This window comes from Penicillium chermesinum (assembly GCF_028974085.1).
Source record: "Penicillium chermesinum strain IBT 19713 chromosome Unknown utg000003l:1.0-5111272.0:1.0-5115320.0, whole genome shotgun sequence".
NCBI lineage: Eukaryota > Fungi > Ascomycota > Eurotiomycetes > Eurotiales > Aspergillaceae > Penicillium > Penicillium chermesinum.
The window spans coordinates 3,776,215-3,796,166 of NW_026695313.1; the positions used below are offsets into that span (position 1 = coordinate 3,776,215).

The window sequence follows — 19,952 nt, forward strand, 5'->3', positions numbered from 1 at the left end:
ACTCGCGGCCGATCAAACAATGTCGCATAGCAACCATCTTGGAACCCTGAGCTCATCAAGGGGGCCACGCCACTACGCTGAGATCTTGTCCCGCATGTAGTTCGTAGACAGAGAGCACTGGCAGCAGTGGGGTCTCGCTCTCTTCACCTAGCCTAGGACCCTGGAATCGACCTCATGAGCGGGATTTCCCCAGTTATAACTTAAGGGTGCAGCGGTGGCCAACTTACGAACGGGCCTTTTGGATAGGAATGTGGTGCCTTAGCTTCTACGCTAGATCTCGACTAACAGCGTTAGGGCGATCATAAATGATCCACCGGTGAAACATTGCGACTCCTGGGGAGCGATAGCCCAGGGAGCCTTGGTTTGTCTTGAAAAGGCTGAGGGGCGTACGTAACCAATCTGCGCACGTTGAGTGGTTGGGCGCTGCTGCTAACAGCGCTAAGTATAGCCGGTAGTCTGTTGAAGATCCTGCTTTTGTCGTTGTTCCTTATTGATCGGGGTTAACGAGGAACTACATTATTCTCCTTTTTCCATTCTTCTCTGCCTGTGACCCCCCCTTCCGATCCCCTTTTCATCTTTCTTATGTTTCATCTTGTCTGAGGCAGCCTAGGAGCTTGGTTATTCATTCAGGTGTCCCTGAATTCATCATACTAATTTCTCCCTGTTCGGTTGTTGCGGGGTGCCTCCCAGCGGCGTCGTCACCCGCAAACGGTTGCGCTGTCCTTGTTTCTGAAAACCCGCGGCAGCTGCTACCCTTGGAGCAGAATTCGATCTGAGCTTTTGTCACTGGGTCTTTCTCCCGGCGAGAGACTCATCTTTGGCCAAAATCATCCCCTCGCGACGTAGCGCCATGCCGTTCCTCAAACAGCTTCGTCGCCGCTCCAAGGCCAGCTTTCATGGGTCTGATCCAAAATCCCCATCGACTAAGGTCGAAATGGTCGCCGCCAAGTCGTCATCCACCATCGACACCTCCTCTCACAGCTCCATTACCCCTCCTTCGTCTATCAAACCAACCCTTTCATCCCCCAATCTTCCTTCGCTGTCCGAAAGCAATGATTCTACCACGCCTATTCCTCCGCCCCCACAACGCCCGGGGCCTCTCGTGACCAATTCGCAGCGCAACAGTGTGATGGTATGTGCACCAATGCCGTTTTGATTTACGGCGGATTGCTGACTTGAGATCTTCTCCTGACAGGGCAGCTCCGCATCAATCAATGGTCTCTATCGAACCCCAACTCCCAGTTCGCCATATGCACCACGAATCGTATCGGTCGCTGACAATTCATGGGTATCGACACTCCGCGGAACAAGGTATTCGGAGGGTACATGCGCTAATCCTTTTGCTCTCTAGGTGCATCAAAAAGTTCTTCTCATCTATGGTCAGATTGGAGACCCCAGAAACCATCCGCTGGACGGCAATGTCACTGTTTTCCACCACCAAGATAACTTTCCGTCGATGGGCTGGCCTGTCACGGCCTCGCATTTCAAAGTCCTCGTTCACCTCTCCCCAGGTCCCAACCGACTTCGCTTCGACTTCATTTCACCCAAGCTTTCGGCCGGCACTTCCCCATCAGTCCACTCAGCGTGGATCTGCATCAACTATCTACCCTTAGTCAACTCTCCCCCCTTACAATTGGTGATTCTCCTTGGCAAGGATTCTGATGGCACGTTTGATGCTGTGCCGGAAAGAGTCGAGCGTGAAGGCAATGGGCTAGACGTTGCGATTCGGAAATATAAGACAGCTGCATACCTTTGGCAGGCTTTTACTGGCGAGCAAATGTTCCGCAACAGCCTCGGGCGACGATGCTTCCGCTACGAAGAAGAATGGCAACCCGGTACTCTGAGCCGCCGCGATGTAGCGACCGGGCAGATGCGCAACGAGGCAAAAATTCACATTGTCCGATCAGACAAAACTGTGGCAGAACTTCGAGATCTAAACCTTGCCCAGAAAAACAGCAGTGCTGCGAACAAGGACGAACTTTTCAACATCGCCAAGGAGGCTGTCAGGAACCATTTCAATGTCCTGCCTGGGCAAAAACAATACGTCTCCGTCCTCTTGCTGGATTCTCACTGGGACACAGACGCACAAACCATTACCGGCCACGCAGCACTGGGCTCCGCCGGTGACGATATCAAGATGGCAATTTTCGGATCTCATAGTTTACAGACCTATCCCTCATCCCTTGAGGAAGTCGTCGACGCGTTCTCGGATTGCACGCGGACAGACACCAACTACGTTGCCAACGACTGTGGGGAAGCTGGCTCAAACTGGGAGTCAGCTAATATTGGAATTGGCGCTCACCTACACGAGATTGGGCATTTGTTTGGCTGCCCGCACCAAGAATCAGGTATTATGCTGCGCGACTATGTGCACTTCAACCGTTCGTTCTTGACCAAGGAGCCTTTTTGCACTCGAACCAAGACTCAGGGTTTGAAGATATGTTTGCCGAATGACGAGTGCACCTGGCACCGACTAGATGCTCTTCGTTTCCGCTTCCACCCTTGTTTCCGCCTTCCAGCAGATGCTCCTGTTCCGTCAGACGACAGTGTTCAGGTGTGGCCTGTGGAAAACGGCAAAATCCTCTTTACTGCCTCCTCGGGAGTCTCTTTCATGGAGATATATAAGGACGACGACGAATTCTGCCAAACCTTCATCGAATTTTTGAACACTGAATCGAGCGGTAATGGCCTTCCAAAGCAAGTGACAATCACCGAAAGTGAGCTTCGTCAAAGGGCGTTTGGGACTGAGAAGGAGAAGAAGGAGAAGAAGAAGAAACTTCGGCTAGCGGTCTTTTCTGGTGCGGGAGGAAGCTACAACATCGCGGACATCGGCATGTTGAAGTCGAAGAATTCCTTGGTCAAGCTCCCGAAAGGCCAGTCCGGCTACAAGAGTGGGCTGCTTGGACAATCCAATATGCCAGGAAGCGAGCCCCAGCAGCTGATTCTCGATTGCGCCTCTGTTCAGACCAAGCTTTTAACATCTATCAAAGTTTATCACGGCATGGCGTTAGATGGAATCGAGTTTTGCTATGAGGATTTGACCAGCCAACTCTTTGGAAAGCGCGGTGGAAAGCCTGGGGGTGATGAGTTCGTGTTGGGTGAGCGACCCCGGCCCTCTCCAAGTGAATGCCTCTAATTTCTATAGATATCCGGCGCGGTGAAATCTTGCTAGGGTTCTACGTCAGAGCTGGACTCTGGATCGAGGGGCTCGAAATCTTGACGAGCATGGGGAGAAAATCTGGTATTTATGGCAATGCCACGGGTGGATCGGGGTAAGATACTCGGAATCTCTTATATGACCTGCATCTTGTGGGACTCGAAGCTAACTTCATCATTTCCGACAGCCACACTTTGATTCCACCCCTGGGATACAAGATTGCCGGCATCGCAGGGTCATCCGCAGAATGGGTTGATGGGTTCTCACTCATCGTTCAACATTGAAACGGCTAAGCCTACAGCGCCGTATAATCCACATACAATACATCTCCTGCCCCTGCGTTCAGTTCCCCATGCTTTGTTGTTCCTTCCATCCCTTTTTGTCATTGCATTCCGTGTCTTTGCACCTGCCTTTTTGGGAAACCGTACCAACCACACATCGGTCAGCACATATACACGAGGTTTTTTTCGGGCCTGGGCACCTTTTGGTTTGTTCATACATTACTGTTCATGCGGGTGGTGTTCCACAGGTGTTGAGGGCATTTATACTATGTACTATTCTTGTTCTTCATTTGGTGGCAGGTGTGGATTCCACGCGCCTCGCGTTCCATTAATGGCCCGGCAAAGGGATTGGACACCGAGGCATTTGCGCACAAGACATTCATACTCAGGTCGGTAGATGGAAAATAAATGCTACTTGAGCCAACGATCCATACACATGATGGGTGTACCAGCGTGTGTTGGGATTCCATGCCTCAGGGCTGTAGTTGATTAGACATGCTCCTAATGATCGCTTTCATCGCCACAATTCAATTGTGGCGCATGGGAGAGATCACCGAATCTACTCTACATGTACAGATAATATGGACCCGCTGGGGCTTGATTTATCTGGGGGCAATGACGTCCTCAATTTGATATCGCTCATTTGGGCTGAAGGACAATCGCTCGCAAGGCACTCTGGGTATGGAAAATGGGTTCCAGGCCCAAAGAACCTTTTTTTCGTCAATGCAGTTGGGCGAAATGCAACATATCCAGGTGGACTGTACATGTACAGAGTCCGCCGTCGCTGATTACATTCTCGTGAGGCAATCCATACAATCGTTGATGGACCCATCGTGCTTATCTACACAGTACACCGCAGCCAAAGGAAAAGGGACACGAACCAATAAGGCACATAAGAAGGGCCCCTAGACCCTGTGGGGTCGACGCAGGGCTTGCCGAAGTCTTCCGCAAGGACTGGAGCGAAAACGTACCCATTGATGCTCAAACCAAAGACGTTTTCCGATCGCCGACATCACTCAAGCCTCCTTTCCAGGCAACCCTTGTTGTAGGGAAAATTCTTCCGCGGGCCACTAGGCATACCCTAGACTCTGCGCTATCGATTTAAATCCCAATGTCCTTCACCGTGGCTCAGCACAAAGACATCGTACATCGTATGCGGGAGCACATCTGACTGGAATTCGCCACGCCTCCCGATTCTTCCATCAGCCATCATTGGCCAAGAGCTTCCGTCTGTCCCACCTTCCTCTCCCGCTTATACGGACAGCCCTGTGGAGATGACTAGAAGGTATTCCTTTGGAGACCCGCTGGGTCCCTAGGCTTGGCTGCGTTGATTGTTCGAACGCGATGTGGCGGTTCTCACGGCCTGAGCCACTTAGAAGCCTCAGTCCCCCGTCCACTGTGGCAAAGAGTTTCACACCTCCGCGGTATTGTAGGAGAGCGGAAAAGGCAGCCGCTCCCCCGGACAGGGTTCAAGCCACACGTTACGCCCCTGCGGTCAAAGCCTAGGCGATCGTTGGCCATTTTTGGATACACGGTGAAGCGGTGCGAGCATAGCGTGAGCGCACCCATTTCTTCATGCCCCGTCTGTCCAGTTGGGATCGTATCGAGAAGCAAAACAGTCTCATAGGTATTTGTTTTTGACCCAAAAAGAAGGCGGTAGTCCCCCATACCACCTCCTCCGCAAGGGAGTGACGTAGTGGAGTGCCCACGATATACCGGAGCTCCCGCGCATTTACAATTCGACCTCGCCAATTCATGACATCAGTGCATACACAAACCCCAAGTACAACGCGATCCCCAACCGCGCGTCGGGGTATAAGCAAATCGTTTGTACTGCAAGGATAGCCGTGTCCAACGCGGGCGATCGGCAATTCCGGCACCATTGCTGGTCCTCCATTGGTGATCGATATACCAGACTTTTGGTGTTTTTCTTTTTCTTTTTTTTTTTTTTTTGGGAGTATATGGCGCCACTATATCCACAATGTTGCGCGCCCGAAGGTTGGAGGAATTGAATGTCGCTGACTCGTGGACCGAGCACCGCTAATCTCCACAACATTCTAGCCGAGAGTACATAGACCTTCCCCAGCAATGGATGTTATGAAGTACCCTCACAGCCATGTTTGATTACCTCTTCAGACCATTCGCCACCTTTACCAGATCATTTACTGCCGTACAATTCCGGTGCCTAGAACGCGTTCCAACGCGAAGGGGATTCTGCTATTAGCAGGCATTGAGTTCGACTCTGATGCCAGCACCTCTTGTCTCGAAATTTCGATCGAGCGAGTAGCGCCAGCGACCCTCGTGATATTCGTCGCCCAACTACAAAGCTATGCTTTTTAATTCTGACTAAGTAGTATTCAGCATTATGCTCCCAAAGAACCGTGTAACCCGCGAACGAACCCTGAGATATCGAGACTGTGCTGGCCGTCACGGATACAAATCGGGAGCTATGCTTCTCATTTGATAGCCTAGGTGAGATCTGATTGGTTGGCTAGCTCGTCCGTCGGTATAGCTACGAATGAACAAGGGCGTATCCCCACCGGCTGGTACTCCACTACGTCGCTTCTGTATGTACTAGTGAAGTTGATGCGTGTTACTTCATAGTTGCCCGGAAGGATAGTGGACGTCAGTGCTTTAACCAAAATACTGTACAGCGTCAATTCTGAATATTGACGTTCAGATGGATATCCGGCACATCGATCGCCCCACTTACATTCGATATCCACTTCTATCAAGAGATGTACCGACATATGAAATCCCAATATTATATTCCAGTCGCCCTGACAGCTACTCACGGCCGGATTACTTCCCGTATACGTGGTGAAATTGCCAAGCAGGACGGATGCGCTTACGGAACTCCTCAAATAAATCTAGGGCACAATGGGGCCTAAAAATTTACTAGGGTGCGCGCCCCCATGCTTTCCCGCAACAACCGTGCTGTGGACACAAAGTACCACTAGGTGAAAGGGTTGGAAGCCCTGAGAATCGCTTCCTCTTCGGGAAGCCCGATCTCTTTCCACGTTTGTGTCGGGCCTGCCTACTTGGCCAATTAGATTTGTCGTGCTTGAGTCATGCATCTTCCTTTGGTCCTTTGGTGTAAGAAGCTCAGGTCATGAGGACCCATAAACTCGGTGACGCCGGCTAGAATATAGCAGACAAATCCATCCTCGATGATCGATATTCATATCTATCATACACAGCGACAAGAGAAATGTGCAGATGCAAAGCATTCTGGTATCGATACCCGTCTTCGGCACTTGCCCGAGCCGAGTAGCGGCAGAAGCGACGATCTGATTGGCGGGAAGCTCTCCGGTCAATCAAGGGCCCGAAGACGGCACTCCACTCGTATTGTCAAGCGTAATACCGGTCCCACCGCAGCTGAGATCGTCGTTCATGGACGTACCACTCGATGCATAGGGCAGACGGTGAGATTCCTATACGCAGATTGAAACCCTTCATCGAAGCCCCCTTCATCGAAGGGCTTGCCACAGTATGGGGTGATTTTCTGATGCATATCCGGATATGGACCAAGTGGGAAGGGAAATGACATCCACGGTATCGCATTGGTCGGCTGTTCCAATACACCTGAGATATCCGGCTCATCGCAACGACATTCGTCTGGATAGGGGGAAAAAAATACATATCATTTCAAACTCTGCCCTTAAAAGGTACCTCTTGCCATGTACAGGAACCTCAGCAGAAGTGTTGTAGACGTTGCCCGGCGCACTCGCCTATCAAACGACGCAGAGCACGGCCACAACCCCCCTTTGATCCACGGAATGACACGAGCCACGTTCGACGAGAATCCTTTGGCCAAATGCAGCTGCCTGCGCTACATGCCGTTCATACCGCCCAGTGCGATCATGTGGTTGACTACGGAGTACCGTCTCCCAAAATGCAAATTGTGTGTAGATTGTTACTGTTCGCAGCGGACCGACGTCACTCATGCGCCCCCCCCCCCGCCACGGCCCTATCTTTTATGCTTCTCTTCTCCTATACGCGTTTTGTTCTTGAGGTTGGGGCGCTTTGGTCCTTTTCGTTAATAAATTACCTCCCGTGGGAAAAGATAGCTCTTGAGGGGAAGTAGCACAACGGTGCTGTAGGCCCGTGTGGGGAGGCCTCGGGAAAAATCCCAGGGATGTGGTAAGCGTTGTCGATTGCACGGGAAGGACTCCGGCTGGTGGATCGTGAGACTCCATATAATTGAAATTTTCGAATTTCAATGATATCACTAAATGGGGGGACTACGGGTGGTGGAAATGAAGACGGTTGGGCTCATAGGAGTTTCGGGGTCTCCTTGTGTTGCAGCTGAGAAATTCCATGTAACAGGAGGGGTTCCTGAATGAGCCCGTACCAAACACCGATCGTCCCGTACAGCGTACATGGTAATATTACCAATTATGTGTCTTCCCCCCCACCCTCATTAGGAATTTCTCGCCTTTTCTTTTCTTTTCTCCTTCTGGACCTTCCCCACTGAATCTTCCCTTGGGTCTGATTTCCACTCCCTGTCGATTCTCCAGTTATTTTCTCCTCTTCCCCCTTCTCGTGCCAATCAGTGGCATTCTTTTGAAGTACACACGGATTTTTTTTTTTTCGATTTTTTTTTCTTTTCCCTTTTACCCTTTTTTTCCTTCTTCTTACTTCTACGGAGTAGAGAACGTAGAAGTCTGGTCCCATCCAGTACATATTCCCGTGCTCCATTCAGAGGGGGAAAAAGAAAGTTAAAAATAGCAACTTTACGGTTCACGACGACCCCTGGTCGCTATCAGTGGCAAGGCATCACTTAAACTTCCGAGGCTGTTCATACATACTACATCTTCTCCAGAGAATTGGCACTCTCTGACTGGCCTGAGAAAACGTCAGGGCGAAGATCTGTATGACGATTGGATTCCTAGAACTTTTCGATGATCATTCTCTGTCCTTCTTACTATATCGACCACCTTCACCCCTCCTTCGACCCCTCGCCGCCGAACATTTTTCCTTTCGACTAAATATAAGGGGCCAGTCGCATCCACCGCGCACCTAGTGGAGTTATTCCCCTTTTTGCCAGAACGATTATTCGAACGCCTATCCCCCCTCTCAAAGAGGAAAACGTGATCCAAGGCCCGCCGTCCTCTCCGCTTTTTTCCTTTTCCCCAAGAGGCTCTCGCATCACACTATTTGGCCTCAAAAACTCCGCTCTCTCAGGCTTTCCTTTCCGATCCCTTCCCACCTCTTACCTCCACACCTTCCTTCCCCCCTCCCCGTCCGATCTGGTCTTTGCAGAATCGAATCTGACCACCTCGGACACCAAGCTCGCCCTCTAATTTCCAAAGAAAAGAATTGTTCCGTATCTTGTGCCGGGAGCGAAAAGAAGCCAGGAACGCCGGATCGGGGAGCTACCCACGCAGACGGTTCCTCACTGATCCTTGCGGGTTTGACCGCGCGACAGATGTTGCACCTATAACGATCTAATTTTCTGTTCCCTTAACCGCCACATTAACGCATCTTCGGATGCTCAGAGCCCCTGTACATCCATCCTCAATGTTCCGCAACCGGTGAGTTGTCCCCCTCGGAAGATCGTGAATGCCCAATACCGCCGATTCGCTAACAAGCACCCTCCCCTTCCATGCAGCAATAACACACAGAAGCCTGATGATGATTTCATCAGCCGCTTCCAGAAAACATTTTCCGATGTCGTTCCACGTCGAGACAGCGATGGCAACCCGGTCGATAGCCCAGCCTACGATGCCCGCGAAGGCAACATGGCCCACGGCCCGTTCCATTTACAAAGCCATGAGATAAAGATGGAGGATGCCAACTTGAAGTTTCCTCAAGATCGTACTCCTCGAAATCTGCACGATCTGGACTTTTCACCGTCATGGATGGATCCCCACGGAAACATGAACATGATGTCCCTAGCCGCCCAGCATCCCGGTTTCTATACGCCTAATTCCGCCGGCATGGGCACGATCTTCCACAGCCAAGCGGGTGATCTGCATACACCGACTCTCGGAATACACACTATGCATACCATGACCCCCCCTCTCTCTACACAACCAAATGGCCAGCACTCTTCCTCACTCCGGCATCAACACTTTCAATCAACCCTACCTTGCGGAACAGATGCCCGATATGACCAACCCGTTCATGCAGCAAGCGTCGTATGCGCCGAGCGCATTCATACAGCAAGAACCGGAGAGTTTCGACATGATGGATGACTCAGTAGATGGTTCATCGATCGACGGGCTCGCCGACCAGTCTTCCAATGTTTCTCGCATGTCCATTGACCCTTCTGTGTCGCACCCGCCTTATGCGCAAGGTGAAAAGTGTGTACTCGTCTTATCCCCTCAGATGAATGACATAGCTAACCGGTTTCTAGCTTTCGTTATAACGTCTCCCTCCGCGCCCCGACTGCAATGGTTAGGCACAAGCGGGAGGTCCCAGTGTCCTATCTTAATAAGGGTCAAGCATATAATTTAACAGTTGTGGATTCGACTCCGCCTATGGTTAGTACCGAGCCTATTCAATACCGCACTTTCGTCCGCGTTTCGTTCGAGGAGGAAGAGCAACGACAGAAGCCGGCGGCTTGTTGGCAATTATGGAAAGAAGGCCGCGGTATGAATGAGGCGCATCACCGCGGAGGCAAGCTTCTGGCTGTGGAATACGTGGATCCGGCTCCCCAAGCGGCGGACGAGAATAAACCACGTCAGATTCAGATTGAGCAGATGTCCTTTGATGGTTTCTGCGTCACTTGGACCGTGAACCCAACCAACGGCGCTTCCGAATGTACGATTCCCGTTCGATTCAACTTCCTATCCACCGATTTCAGTCACTCGAAGGGAGTCAAGGGCATCCCGGTGCGACTTTGCGCTAAGACGGAACTCCTTGTTCCCGGAGAAGAGGTCGGGACGTCCCGGGAGGCTGAGGTCTGCTACTGCAAGGTGAAGCTCTTCCGTGACCACGGCGCCGAGCGAAAGCTGTCCAACGATGTGGCGCACGTCAAAAAGTCTATTGAAAAATTAAAGCAGCAGATCAGTCAAGCGGAAATGGGTGGTGGTTTCGGCAAGCGCAAACGTGGTAGCAATTCTACGGCGAGCGTGAAGAGCGATCGATCGAAGCAGTCGAAGCACAAGCGCTCTTACTCAATATGTTCCGAAGACGGCGATAAAATGTCGCTCGAAGACGACCTACAAGCCAAACTCGCCATGATGCAGGACATGTTCTCCTCAACCCAAAATATGAGCATTCTCGCCCTTCGTGGTGATGAGGAGGATGACCCCGATCTCTACCCTGTTCGACTCCCCGAAGGTGAATACAAGCCCGACACATTCGCTTCACAGTCTCTGGAGTCTTTGATCTCCCCGACTACCAGCAACCCGTCCACCAGCTCGTTCTCCTCGCGCATGCGATCATCGAAGGGCAAGCCATCAACAGTCCCAAGACTTAGCAGTGGGGATCGAGTTTCTCAAGGGTTTATCGAGGCTGTGGACATTGACCCGACCTACCGTCCCCTGCGGAGCGACCTCCTAAGCCGAGTAAGTGGACCTGAACCCTCCAGATCCTGCTTTGATTGTGCATTTTTTTTTTCTAATTCATGCCCACAGTTGCTTGCTTCTATGTCCGCTTCCAAGGGAACGAACAGCATCCCGAAGATTACTATCGCGCGATCTATTTAACCGAGCGCACCGTACGCGACCTGATGAAGAAGATCTCCGAGAAGCATCACATCGACCCACAACGGATCGTTCGCATTCTGCACGTCAACGAGGATGGTCTCCGCATCATGGTCGATGATGACGTAGTCCGCGAACTTCCAGAGGGCCAGGACATGGTTGCCGACATATACGAGTCGTCCGAGAATGGCAACTCTGGCGCTCCTATGGAGATCAAATTAACATATTAGCTATAACACCTCGCCATCGCACAGCACCTAGCACCTTCCCGCCTCCTCCGATCATAGATTTCGTCCGTCTTCCCTCTTCCAGAACGACTCCTTGTCCACCCTCAATCTATGTGTGTCCTTGGGTTGCCGGCCTGTGTTCCGGTGCCATTGGGAGTTCTAGGTGGGCCGCGGTTGCAACCAGTGTTACAACTCGGTACTTCTCGGCGATTTTCTCGAGTTGTACCGTACTCTGGTTTTATTTTATTATTTGAATCTTAAGCCTTTTCTCTTGTCCTGTTCTGTTATCGGTCGTTTTCGCGTCATTGGGCCGGCGGTGATCAGTCATTTCAGGGGCGTTGGATACGGGGACTATACACGAATCCTCGAGCAATGATACCCTGTTCCTCTACATTATGATGATTTTTTTCTGTTTTTTTTTCTTCCCTTTTCTTTTTCCCTTTTCTTCCATTTCCCTTACTCTTTTCTGTCTGCTGAACGGTGTTGGCTGAACCCACGACGGTATATGAAGTCGACTGGGCGCGGGCGGGAGCCGTTGATATACACATTTTCATTATCTCATTTCTTTTTTATCTTCCATTGTGCGTGGGATGAAGCACACGATGTTGATACCCCGAGTCTCCCTTTCTCGATTCCGTTCTTTTTATCTTGTGGCTTGTTGAGCGGCTGGCTTTGATGCTTACTTTGTTCATGGGCGCATGTATATGGACGTTAGGGACTCGGGAACTTTGATACAGACTAATCACAAGTAACGTGGTAGTAAAGCAGATATGTTATGCATAGGTACAGAATACGATTGCCTAAGCTGAGAGCGATTTTGTGCATCCTCGTACATGCAGTAAACACTTTCTAGTCTTGGCGTTGTAAGTGGCTTGGGAGGCTCAAAAAAAAACCATAGTTGGAGTTTCAATCCATAAGAAGCCAGGCAGGCTCTATTTCCATGGTCCGCGCCGCCAGTGTGAACTCCTACGGTCTAGCCCTAATCTGAAAGACTTGTCTGGCATCGTCCGCTTGGCTGCGGAGTCTTTTTTTTTTCCCTTTTTTTCCCTTCTCTTTTTTTACGATAGTCGAGTATTAGCACTACTTTTGCCACAAATAATGCCCGAATTTGGGCAAAGGCGTTCGAGGTGGCCCGAAGGTTGTACAATCTCCACTCCTGGGGCCGGTCCCAGCGACCAGGTAAATCCGATTGTCAAAGAGGGATCTCCGGCCACGGACATGGCCCGAGCAATCCCACGGTCTGGATGGCCTCATCTTACCTAAAGCAGAAGGTGGAGTCTGGGAGTATACAAGCGGTACAATACTATTGGTTCCCTGCCCGACTGCGCTTCCTCTCGGCCTCTCGTTGACGATGTCACTCGACAGGAAAACTTTTCCTTCTGAATGCGGCGACGACTCTGGTTCGTCCGTGGGTTGTTGCACTTTTTGCGTGCCGAAGGGAAAGGGCCGAGGTTTTTTTCGTCTTTTGTCAATTTTCCATCCTACTTTCTTTTTGACACATATCTCCGCGGACTGATCCTCTTCTCGTCCGATACTTATCTTATTTCGGCGAGGGATTGCGACGATTGACGTCTTCGGAATGACCCTGGCTCTCCAGACAAGACCCTCAAGGGGGGGCACTATGCACTGTAGACTGTACTTTTGTTGCTCTCTCTCCTCCAATGTGTGGAATGCGCCACGGTCTAGATGCCCGGCCTCGAGGGGAGCAATGAATAACCTGATACGCTGACGGTGTATTGACCAGTTGCAGACGTAAACATGGAGCGCAAACGAGGTGTGCATACTTGCTCCCCCAAGCCCTCCACAAGGAGCTGTCACTCCGTCACGCTTACTGGCTGGAATGCGTACCGGGGTATCCTATGACGTCAGCCAACTCAAGCCCCGCTGTAATCGCGTTCGCTAGTAAGATTTCTCCATTCTCCAGCGGCTATCGATCATCTCCCCGACGAGCCAATCGGCCTGGTCGAGACTCGATTCAATACACAGACTAGCACTGTGCATCCGTTCCTGCAGATCTCCGCTATCTCAAACGGCCCGGTTGTTCTGTCCGTCCAACCATCGAGAGGATGAAGTCATGGGCAATCCCTTTTTACCCCTCTCATGCCCACGATCAGCGTGGAGTACACGAGGAAGCCAAATTGTGTCATGAGGGGAAAGGTACACAAAGAAAAGTGCCTCCAATTTTGTGGCTGTGGCATCGACTCGGTAAGGCGGTGACCCCTCAGTGTCCGCTTTGGATTACCAGTACAGTACGCGTACGGTATGTATTTAGCACCTGAATGGGGGAGCTTGAAAATATCGTAATTATGTATTTTAGGTAATTGCTTTGCGAAGCACGATGGGGGCACAGATCACATTGAATGCGTTGGGACTCCAATGCACACTAGGCCACGTCGCTTACTGGCGCCAGATCGCGAAACTGCCACGGCTGAACTGAAATCTAGAACCACCGGATGACGTTTGTCTACTTGCAGCCCGAGGCACTACTGCGGACTAGTACTCTACCGTCCCCATCATATCTGCGCCAAGACTACTTGCGTTTAATTTGACGTGAGAAAATTAATGTACACACGGATATTCCATGGGAAGGGGAGAACTGGTATTTACATACAGAACTGCCCCGAGCACGAACTGTGCAGAATTTATCGGTCAGGAGTAACAATGTAAATGCCAAATGTCAATAAAACAGGTTGAAGCCTCGGTGAGGATCCAAGGAAGTATCGGATCATGCAGAAGGTTTGGGTATCTCAGGGGAGGGGGAACGGATATGGTATGAAGATTCCAGCTCGAGAAGATGATAAAGTGTCCCTGATGGGGGGGGAGAAGAGGAAAAAAAGGGGGAAGCCGACATGGTTGCTCATACTTCGACTTCGGTGCCGAGCGACTCGATCTTTTTATTCAATGCACAAATCTGGCATCCGTCGCCGATCTTGTCGCGGAGAAGTCGCGCGGTTGTCACCTTTGGGCCAACGGTACGAGAGGCGGTTGAGGAGAAGGGTTCGTCGACGGGAGATGATGGCCGGGGGGGTTCGGTCTCCGGGGCTACTTGTGTTGGACTGATGCTGCGATGCATCCGGATGCAAATGAGAGATATGAAAGACATGCCCGCATGCAAAGCCAATAAGGATCTCTCGCTCTAAGAAATGATAATGTTAGTCAGGTGCTCTAGCCTGGAGCGGTCGTAGGAATACACACCGTTGGTCTGGAAAGGAGAATGACAACCGCCGCATGTTCCTTGGCTTGGACTGGCCCGTTTAGTCGAGGCACTGGACTCTGAGGCGGTATCGGGCTGCGGCCTCGAGTGAGACACCGAGTCCACGCTTCTCTCCCCAGTGGCTACCTTGTCTTCAGCTATATTGAACTTAATGCCACGGCGCTGTCCCTTGCGAAGCGTATCCATTCCAAGAGCAACTTCACTTTGCATGATTCGTGCTGCTCCGTGGCTGATACTGGCTTGCAGATCGTGCTCCCGAATTAACCGTGTGAGGCCATCGCGAAGCCCTTCGATCTCGAGCCCACTTGGGATACGGCGAACAAGTTTGATTGGGTCGATGGCGGTCCCGGCTTCCACAAGAAGGCCATGAATGAACTTCGGCTTATCCATTGAGTAGTCGAGAAGATCCTCCCACAGATCTGGATCATCTTGCGACTTGGCAAAGGAGATGGCCTGCGAGACATCTTTGAGATCGGACAGAATCAGATTCAAGGCCCGCTTGGTCTGGCCCATCTTTGACAACAGATAGATCAGCTCAGGCGTGAAATGGCGCTGTTCGCAGATCTGTGTGGCCGTCTCAAACGTGTAGGATATGCTTGTTTGCAGGAATTCCATGAGGAGAGGCCGGTCATACTCTGCAAAGACTTCTACAGCGGTGTCGGCAAAAGGATCAAGCAAGGCTTTTCCTTCATCAGCGGCCAGCTTGCTCGCTGCATCCCGGGTATAGGCCCCGCGACCTCTTTGAGGCTTGGACTTCTGACGCGGAGAGGATTCGCCGCGCCAGAGCGCACGCAGATAGAAATAGAGAAAGAGGATGCGATTCGCCGAGCTCAGTTGCTGCACCACTCGCTCCGGGGGCACAATGCCTGTGTAGGCCTCACTTGCAAGCAGCTGGATTGGCTCGGCTGTCAGTTCCTCAAGCTCCGAGATTGGTGCTGATTTCATCCGCTCCTTGGATACACGTAGCATCACCAGGTCTGGGATATTATCAGACACTGCATCGACGAGATGATGTTCCTTAATCAAAGCCATTGCTGTATCAGCGTCTTGGAGCGTGACATAGCAACGGACAGCCTCTTGATAATGCCCACCAACGAGATACAGTTTGGCGAGACAAGCTGTCAAAACTCGCCAATCATCAGATCCGGTTTGGACTGAACTAGATTGAAGTTGGTTTTGGATCGTTGCGGTAACATTTTCCGGATCAAACAAGTCAGACGGCCACGAATCCACCAACTTTTTGAATCGCGTTAGGTCTCGCGAGACGTAGTGACTCAACACGTCTTCATAAATGCCACCCGGTAGCATGGCATGCAGGTCAGTCGGGATAAATGGTGTAATCTCATCATATTTTCCCTTGCCGATGAACACCTTTGCCCAGTGTTCCCAGCGGTTGGTATTGAAGATCACTTTGCCGCAGACTGCGGCGGCCTCGCTCCATTTATCGTCTCCAAGGAGCTGTTCAATCCAAAGTTCTCCGATTCGGGCCTTTTCCTGCTCCGCTGCGAGGAACTTTTCTCGCCCGGCTGTGGTTATTGATGATTGGTCGTCTGCGAAAAAGTCACCCAGGCTTGAATGAGGCCGTGAGGGCCCAGAAGATGCTTCATGGAGATCATGAGCTGAGCCCGCAGCCTCAGGGTGCTCATTCAGCAGGTTCCATGCTTCTTCGTATTCACCACGCGAGTCCAACCATGCCAGTCGGTCAGTGACATCTCGTTTCATAGCTACGACACAATCGAAGGGGCTATGAATAAAGATTTTGGCGCCTGGGGCGCCTGAAACGTCTTGGATCTCGCTAGAAGGTGGCTCGTTGATAGACGGGCCTTTCGAACCAAAGGAAGGGGGCACTCTACCGGACCATTGGTCTCCACTACTGGTAGTGCTTCGGATGCTGGCGCCAGAGCTAAATAGCCGTGCAGGGTACATGGTCGCATCTAAGAGACCGTGGCCCAGAGTTTCAAGAGTACCTCGCTGGGCTACCTGCCCCTCGGGAACTTTCCAGGGCGGTAGAACACTTAAATGATAATCCGAAGCAGACAGACCTGCAAATCGGCCAACCGAGATAGTGTCAGCGCTGAGTTCTTCCTTCGTGTCCATGTCGATGATGCGGAGCTCTGGCTCTAGGCCGCGTTGGCGGTGGCGTCTCCCAGGGCTGGTGGTAACATCATCTGAAGAATCACCCTCGGCTTCCATATATGCAAGGACAACAATAAGCCGAGGTGTGTACAATGAAATTCCAGCTATCAGACAATCCGTCCTCAATCTAAAAGGGAAATCAGTCAAATCATCCTGTAGAAAGAGCTGAAACGCTTTGCAACTCACATCGTAGCGACCTCAGCAGAGCCGTACTTTTCACCCTTGGACGATTTGCTTGCACGGTTTGGGTAGACATCAACGACCCAGACTGTGCCTCCCCAACCGACGATAAGCTTCTCGATATCCTCGGTTGGCATTGCGGATGTAGGTTGCGGCCGTATTGAGTGATCCTCTGGATCTAAGTTGTCGTGATCCACCAAGGCGGATTTATCGATCCATTCCGCACGTGCTTTCCAAACGCCAGCCATTTCTTCCCAGCCAGGGCCATTGGGCCGATCGATGTGGCTAATCCGTTTCCATGCAAATTCCAGCTCGGAGGATTCCAGATGCAGATTAGAACGCATGATCTTGATTCCTTCTTCGTTGACCCATGCAACATATTTACCCGATAAAGACCACTTCAAAGTGCTGATAGCACCTTCGCCGCTATGCAATACGGTATCCTTGCCGCTGTTGTTTCCGCCAAGGCCCATCGATCCTAGCCAACTGGATGCTGCGGCGGTAGCACCGCCCATTGTAGTTGCATTGGAGCTTGCCCCAATGCGGCCTCCCGTGGTTACTATCAGCTCGCCAGCACGGCCACCGGATAGAAACGTCCTGTCATGTTTGTAGTTCGGAGATAGTGCGACTGCTTGAACAGGCCGACCGAAATTTCGTTTGAGAATATCTTTGGGGTCCGCGAGAGACGATATACATACGTTTCCGTCGATTGAAGATGACGCAATGTAGATCGAATTCGATGGGTTAAGCGGGACAGGCGCATGCTGATTCGACCTTGGCGGGCCACGGATACTGCCTGAAGCTGTAGAAGTTCGCGTTAGAGGGCGAGGATCTTCTGCGCTTTTCTGGAAAGAGGCATCGGGCCTAGAAGACGGCACAGGAGGCGGAAAAGGCGACACAGATATGGATGTTACACTTGCTGAATGTGCCTGGTATACACGGAGCGGCTGCAACAGAGGCAAGGACAGAACATGCTTGGCAAAGGTTAGCTTGGTCACGACGTGAATTTGCGCCAGAAAGGACAACTCACGACTACTCCATTATGAGTTCCTATGATCTAGACAACTTGTTAATTTGGGGTATCAATTAAGAGCTGAAAAGGATATTTACCATCTTATCGCCCGCAACAAGGAATGCACTGGTCGCGTCCCCATTGCGGTACACCGATCCCAGATGTTTAGTGAGAAAGGCGTATTTCAATCGAGGCTCTTCGTCGTCGTCGTCGTCGTCGTCGTCGTCCTCCTCCTCCTCCTCCTCCTCCTCCTCCCCGTCTTCTTCTTCTTCTTCTTCCCCATTATCATCATCTTCCTCTTGGTTATCACTTTCCTCGGAACTGCCCTCGCTCCCTCGATGACGTCGATTCTGGTTGTTGGGCTTGGGTCTTGGGGGTCGGTCTGGGGTGGTGGGGGTTTCGTGCTCTGAGAGGCCCTTCTCGGAGCCCCCGTTTGCGTTGTGTGCGCCAGGGGCGTCCATGGGAAGTCCCTTATGCAGCCCCGAAGCTCCTGGGCGGGTTAGGTCGAGATGCGACAATGCACCGGGACCTGGATGCAGCTTGGGAGCTGGGGTTGGCTTTCTCCACCTCTGACTAAGCGGGGGACCGGGCTCTTCACGACGCGATGGGATGTCGGTTCTAAGTTGTCCTAGAGCACTCACCATGTTTGCGAGGACTTTTATCTGCTCCGGGTGCAAGCGCCCTGTGCCTTTTCGGCTAATACGACAGCCGCAGTCTCAATACCTCCATGCATCGCCAGCATTGGGTCTTCCACGTCGGAAAGACTTCTTCTCGTCCAACGCCTATTTAACGCAACGACAGGCAAATTCGAACGAAGACACTGAAGGCCCCGCGGAGAATCAAAAGCAGCGACGCCGGAGTGCTAGGTCTCCAGCTGCGGGCACATCTTTGCGCCGAGTGGCTGTCGAGGCACAAAGATCCCGGGATGGGATGATCTCCAAGGCCCGGCTCATGGAGCAGGGCATCCACCAGACCAAGGTGAGTATGGCAGGCGCACAACTCTTTAGAGAGACGGAATGACGCAATTGACCCTGAGGCCTTGCAGATAATCACTGCTTATGCTGTCGCCGAGCAATTCGATATTCGCCGAGTTCGAGATATTCTGCAGGAGAAAGGCTATGAGCCGGATCCACTGGGCACAGGTCTCTTTCCACAAGTCGTGCACGTCCAAATACCTATCGACGCGATTCGAAGGGTCGGAAACCCATCAACAACCGATCTAGGGTCCGATGAGGTTGGCGACATCTTTGTCTTCCCGTCCGGCACGGTCGTAGCATGGGCTCTGCCGGAGGGCTTCACCTCATTCCTTGCCACGAGGACACTTCTTCCCGCAGCCCAGAATGCCCACGTGGAGGAACTCGAAACCGAAGACCTCGAATATATGGAAGATCCGTCACGGGAAAACAGCAGCATCAAGGGCGATACCATCATCCTCGGCACCAAGAACGGAGGCCAAGGGCCGGAGCAGCCTTTAGCCCAGCAACAATCTATCGACACCGTCTTGACTAAAGTCGCGTTCTCATCGGGACTGGCTCGAAGTACTAAACTTGCCGTTCTTGAGAGTCTGTTGGCGAATTACTTCGAGTCCACGCGTACTATCCCTACCCAATTGTCTAAGGGCTCCCGCCTTCCCTACACTCGCGACTTCATCCTTCGCAAGACCGGACAGCTCCTCAGTGTGCGCGCACAACTGAACTTATACTCAGAACTTACCGACTCTCTGCCAGACATTTTCTGGGACAGTCGTCACGAACTCGGTCTCGAAGGGTACTACGAGCAAGTCGGCAGGGCTTTGGATGTCGGGATCCGTATCAAGCTCTTGAATGAAAAAATGGACTACGCGCAGGAAATCGCGAGCGTTTTACGAGAGCGACTTAGTGAAACCCACGGCCTTCGGTTGGAGTGGATCATCATCTTGCTCATTGCCGTGGAGGTCGGCTTCGAAGTTCTCCGGCTCTGGAAAGAAAGAGTCCACGAGCAAGAGAAGGCCAAAGATACTGCTTCAACTTCCTGAATCGCCTCCAAATCGCGTACATGCATAGATCTCCCTTTTCAGAAATAGTATCCTTACCTAGCGAGACAATATGATA

General features: G+C 51.6%; 4 protein-coding genes across 4 annotated transcripts; 3 read left to right on the forward strand and 1 right to left on the reverse strand.

The window, feature by feature from the left end:
• Positions 1-850: 850 nt before the first annotated feature.
• N7468_004364 (zinc metalloproteinase family protein) lies at positions 851-3,441 on the forward strand (the record flags this gene model as incomplete). The annotated part of the gene is made up of 5 exons (XM_058473661.1): positions 851-1,132; positions 1,196-1,288; positions 1,352-3,098; positions 3,146-3,272; positions 3,345-3,441. The coding sequence occupies 5 exons, from the start codon at positions 851-853 to the stop codon at positions 3,439-3,441; spliced, it is 2,346 nt and encodes a 781-aa protein (XP_058332664.1).
• Positions 3,442-8,961: 5,520 nt separating this feature from the next.
• Positions 8,962-11,323, forward strand: N7468_004365 (grainyhead-like protein; the record flags this gene model as incomplete). The annotated part of the gene is made up of 5 exons (XM_058473662.1): positions 8,962-8,975; positions 9,053-9,415; positions 9,489-9,746; positions 9,800-10,959; positions 11,025-11,323. The coding sequence occupies 5 exons, from the start codon at positions 8,962-8,964 to the stop codon at positions 11,321-11,323; spliced, it is 2,094 nt and encodes a 697-aa protein (XP_058332665.1).
• Positions 11,324-14,177: 2,854 nt separating this feature from the next.
• Positions 14,178-18,323, reverse strand: N7468_004366 (CLH domain-containing protein; the record flags this gene model as incomplete). Its single annotated transcript, XM_058473663.1, has 5 exons — positions 14,178-14,456; positions 14,514-16,797; positions 16,857-17,824; positions 17,881-17,907; positions 17,961-18,323. 5 exons carry the CDS (start codon positions 18,321-18,323, stop codon positions 14,178-14,180), a joined length of 3,921 nt encoding a protein of 1,306 aa, XP_058332666.1.
• A 181-nt stretch (positions 18,324-18,504) lies between these two features.
• Positions 18,505-19,876, forward strand: N7468_004367 (RMD1 family protein; the record flags this gene model as incomplete). The annotated part of the gene is made up of 2 exons (XM_058473664.1): positions 18,505-18,840; positions 18,908-19,876. The coding sequence occupies 2 exons, from the start codon at positions 18,505-18,507 to the stop codon at positions 19,874-19,876; spliced, it is 1,305 nt and encodes a 434-aa protein (XP_058332667.1).
• Positions 19,877-19,952: the final 76 nt, after the last annotated feature.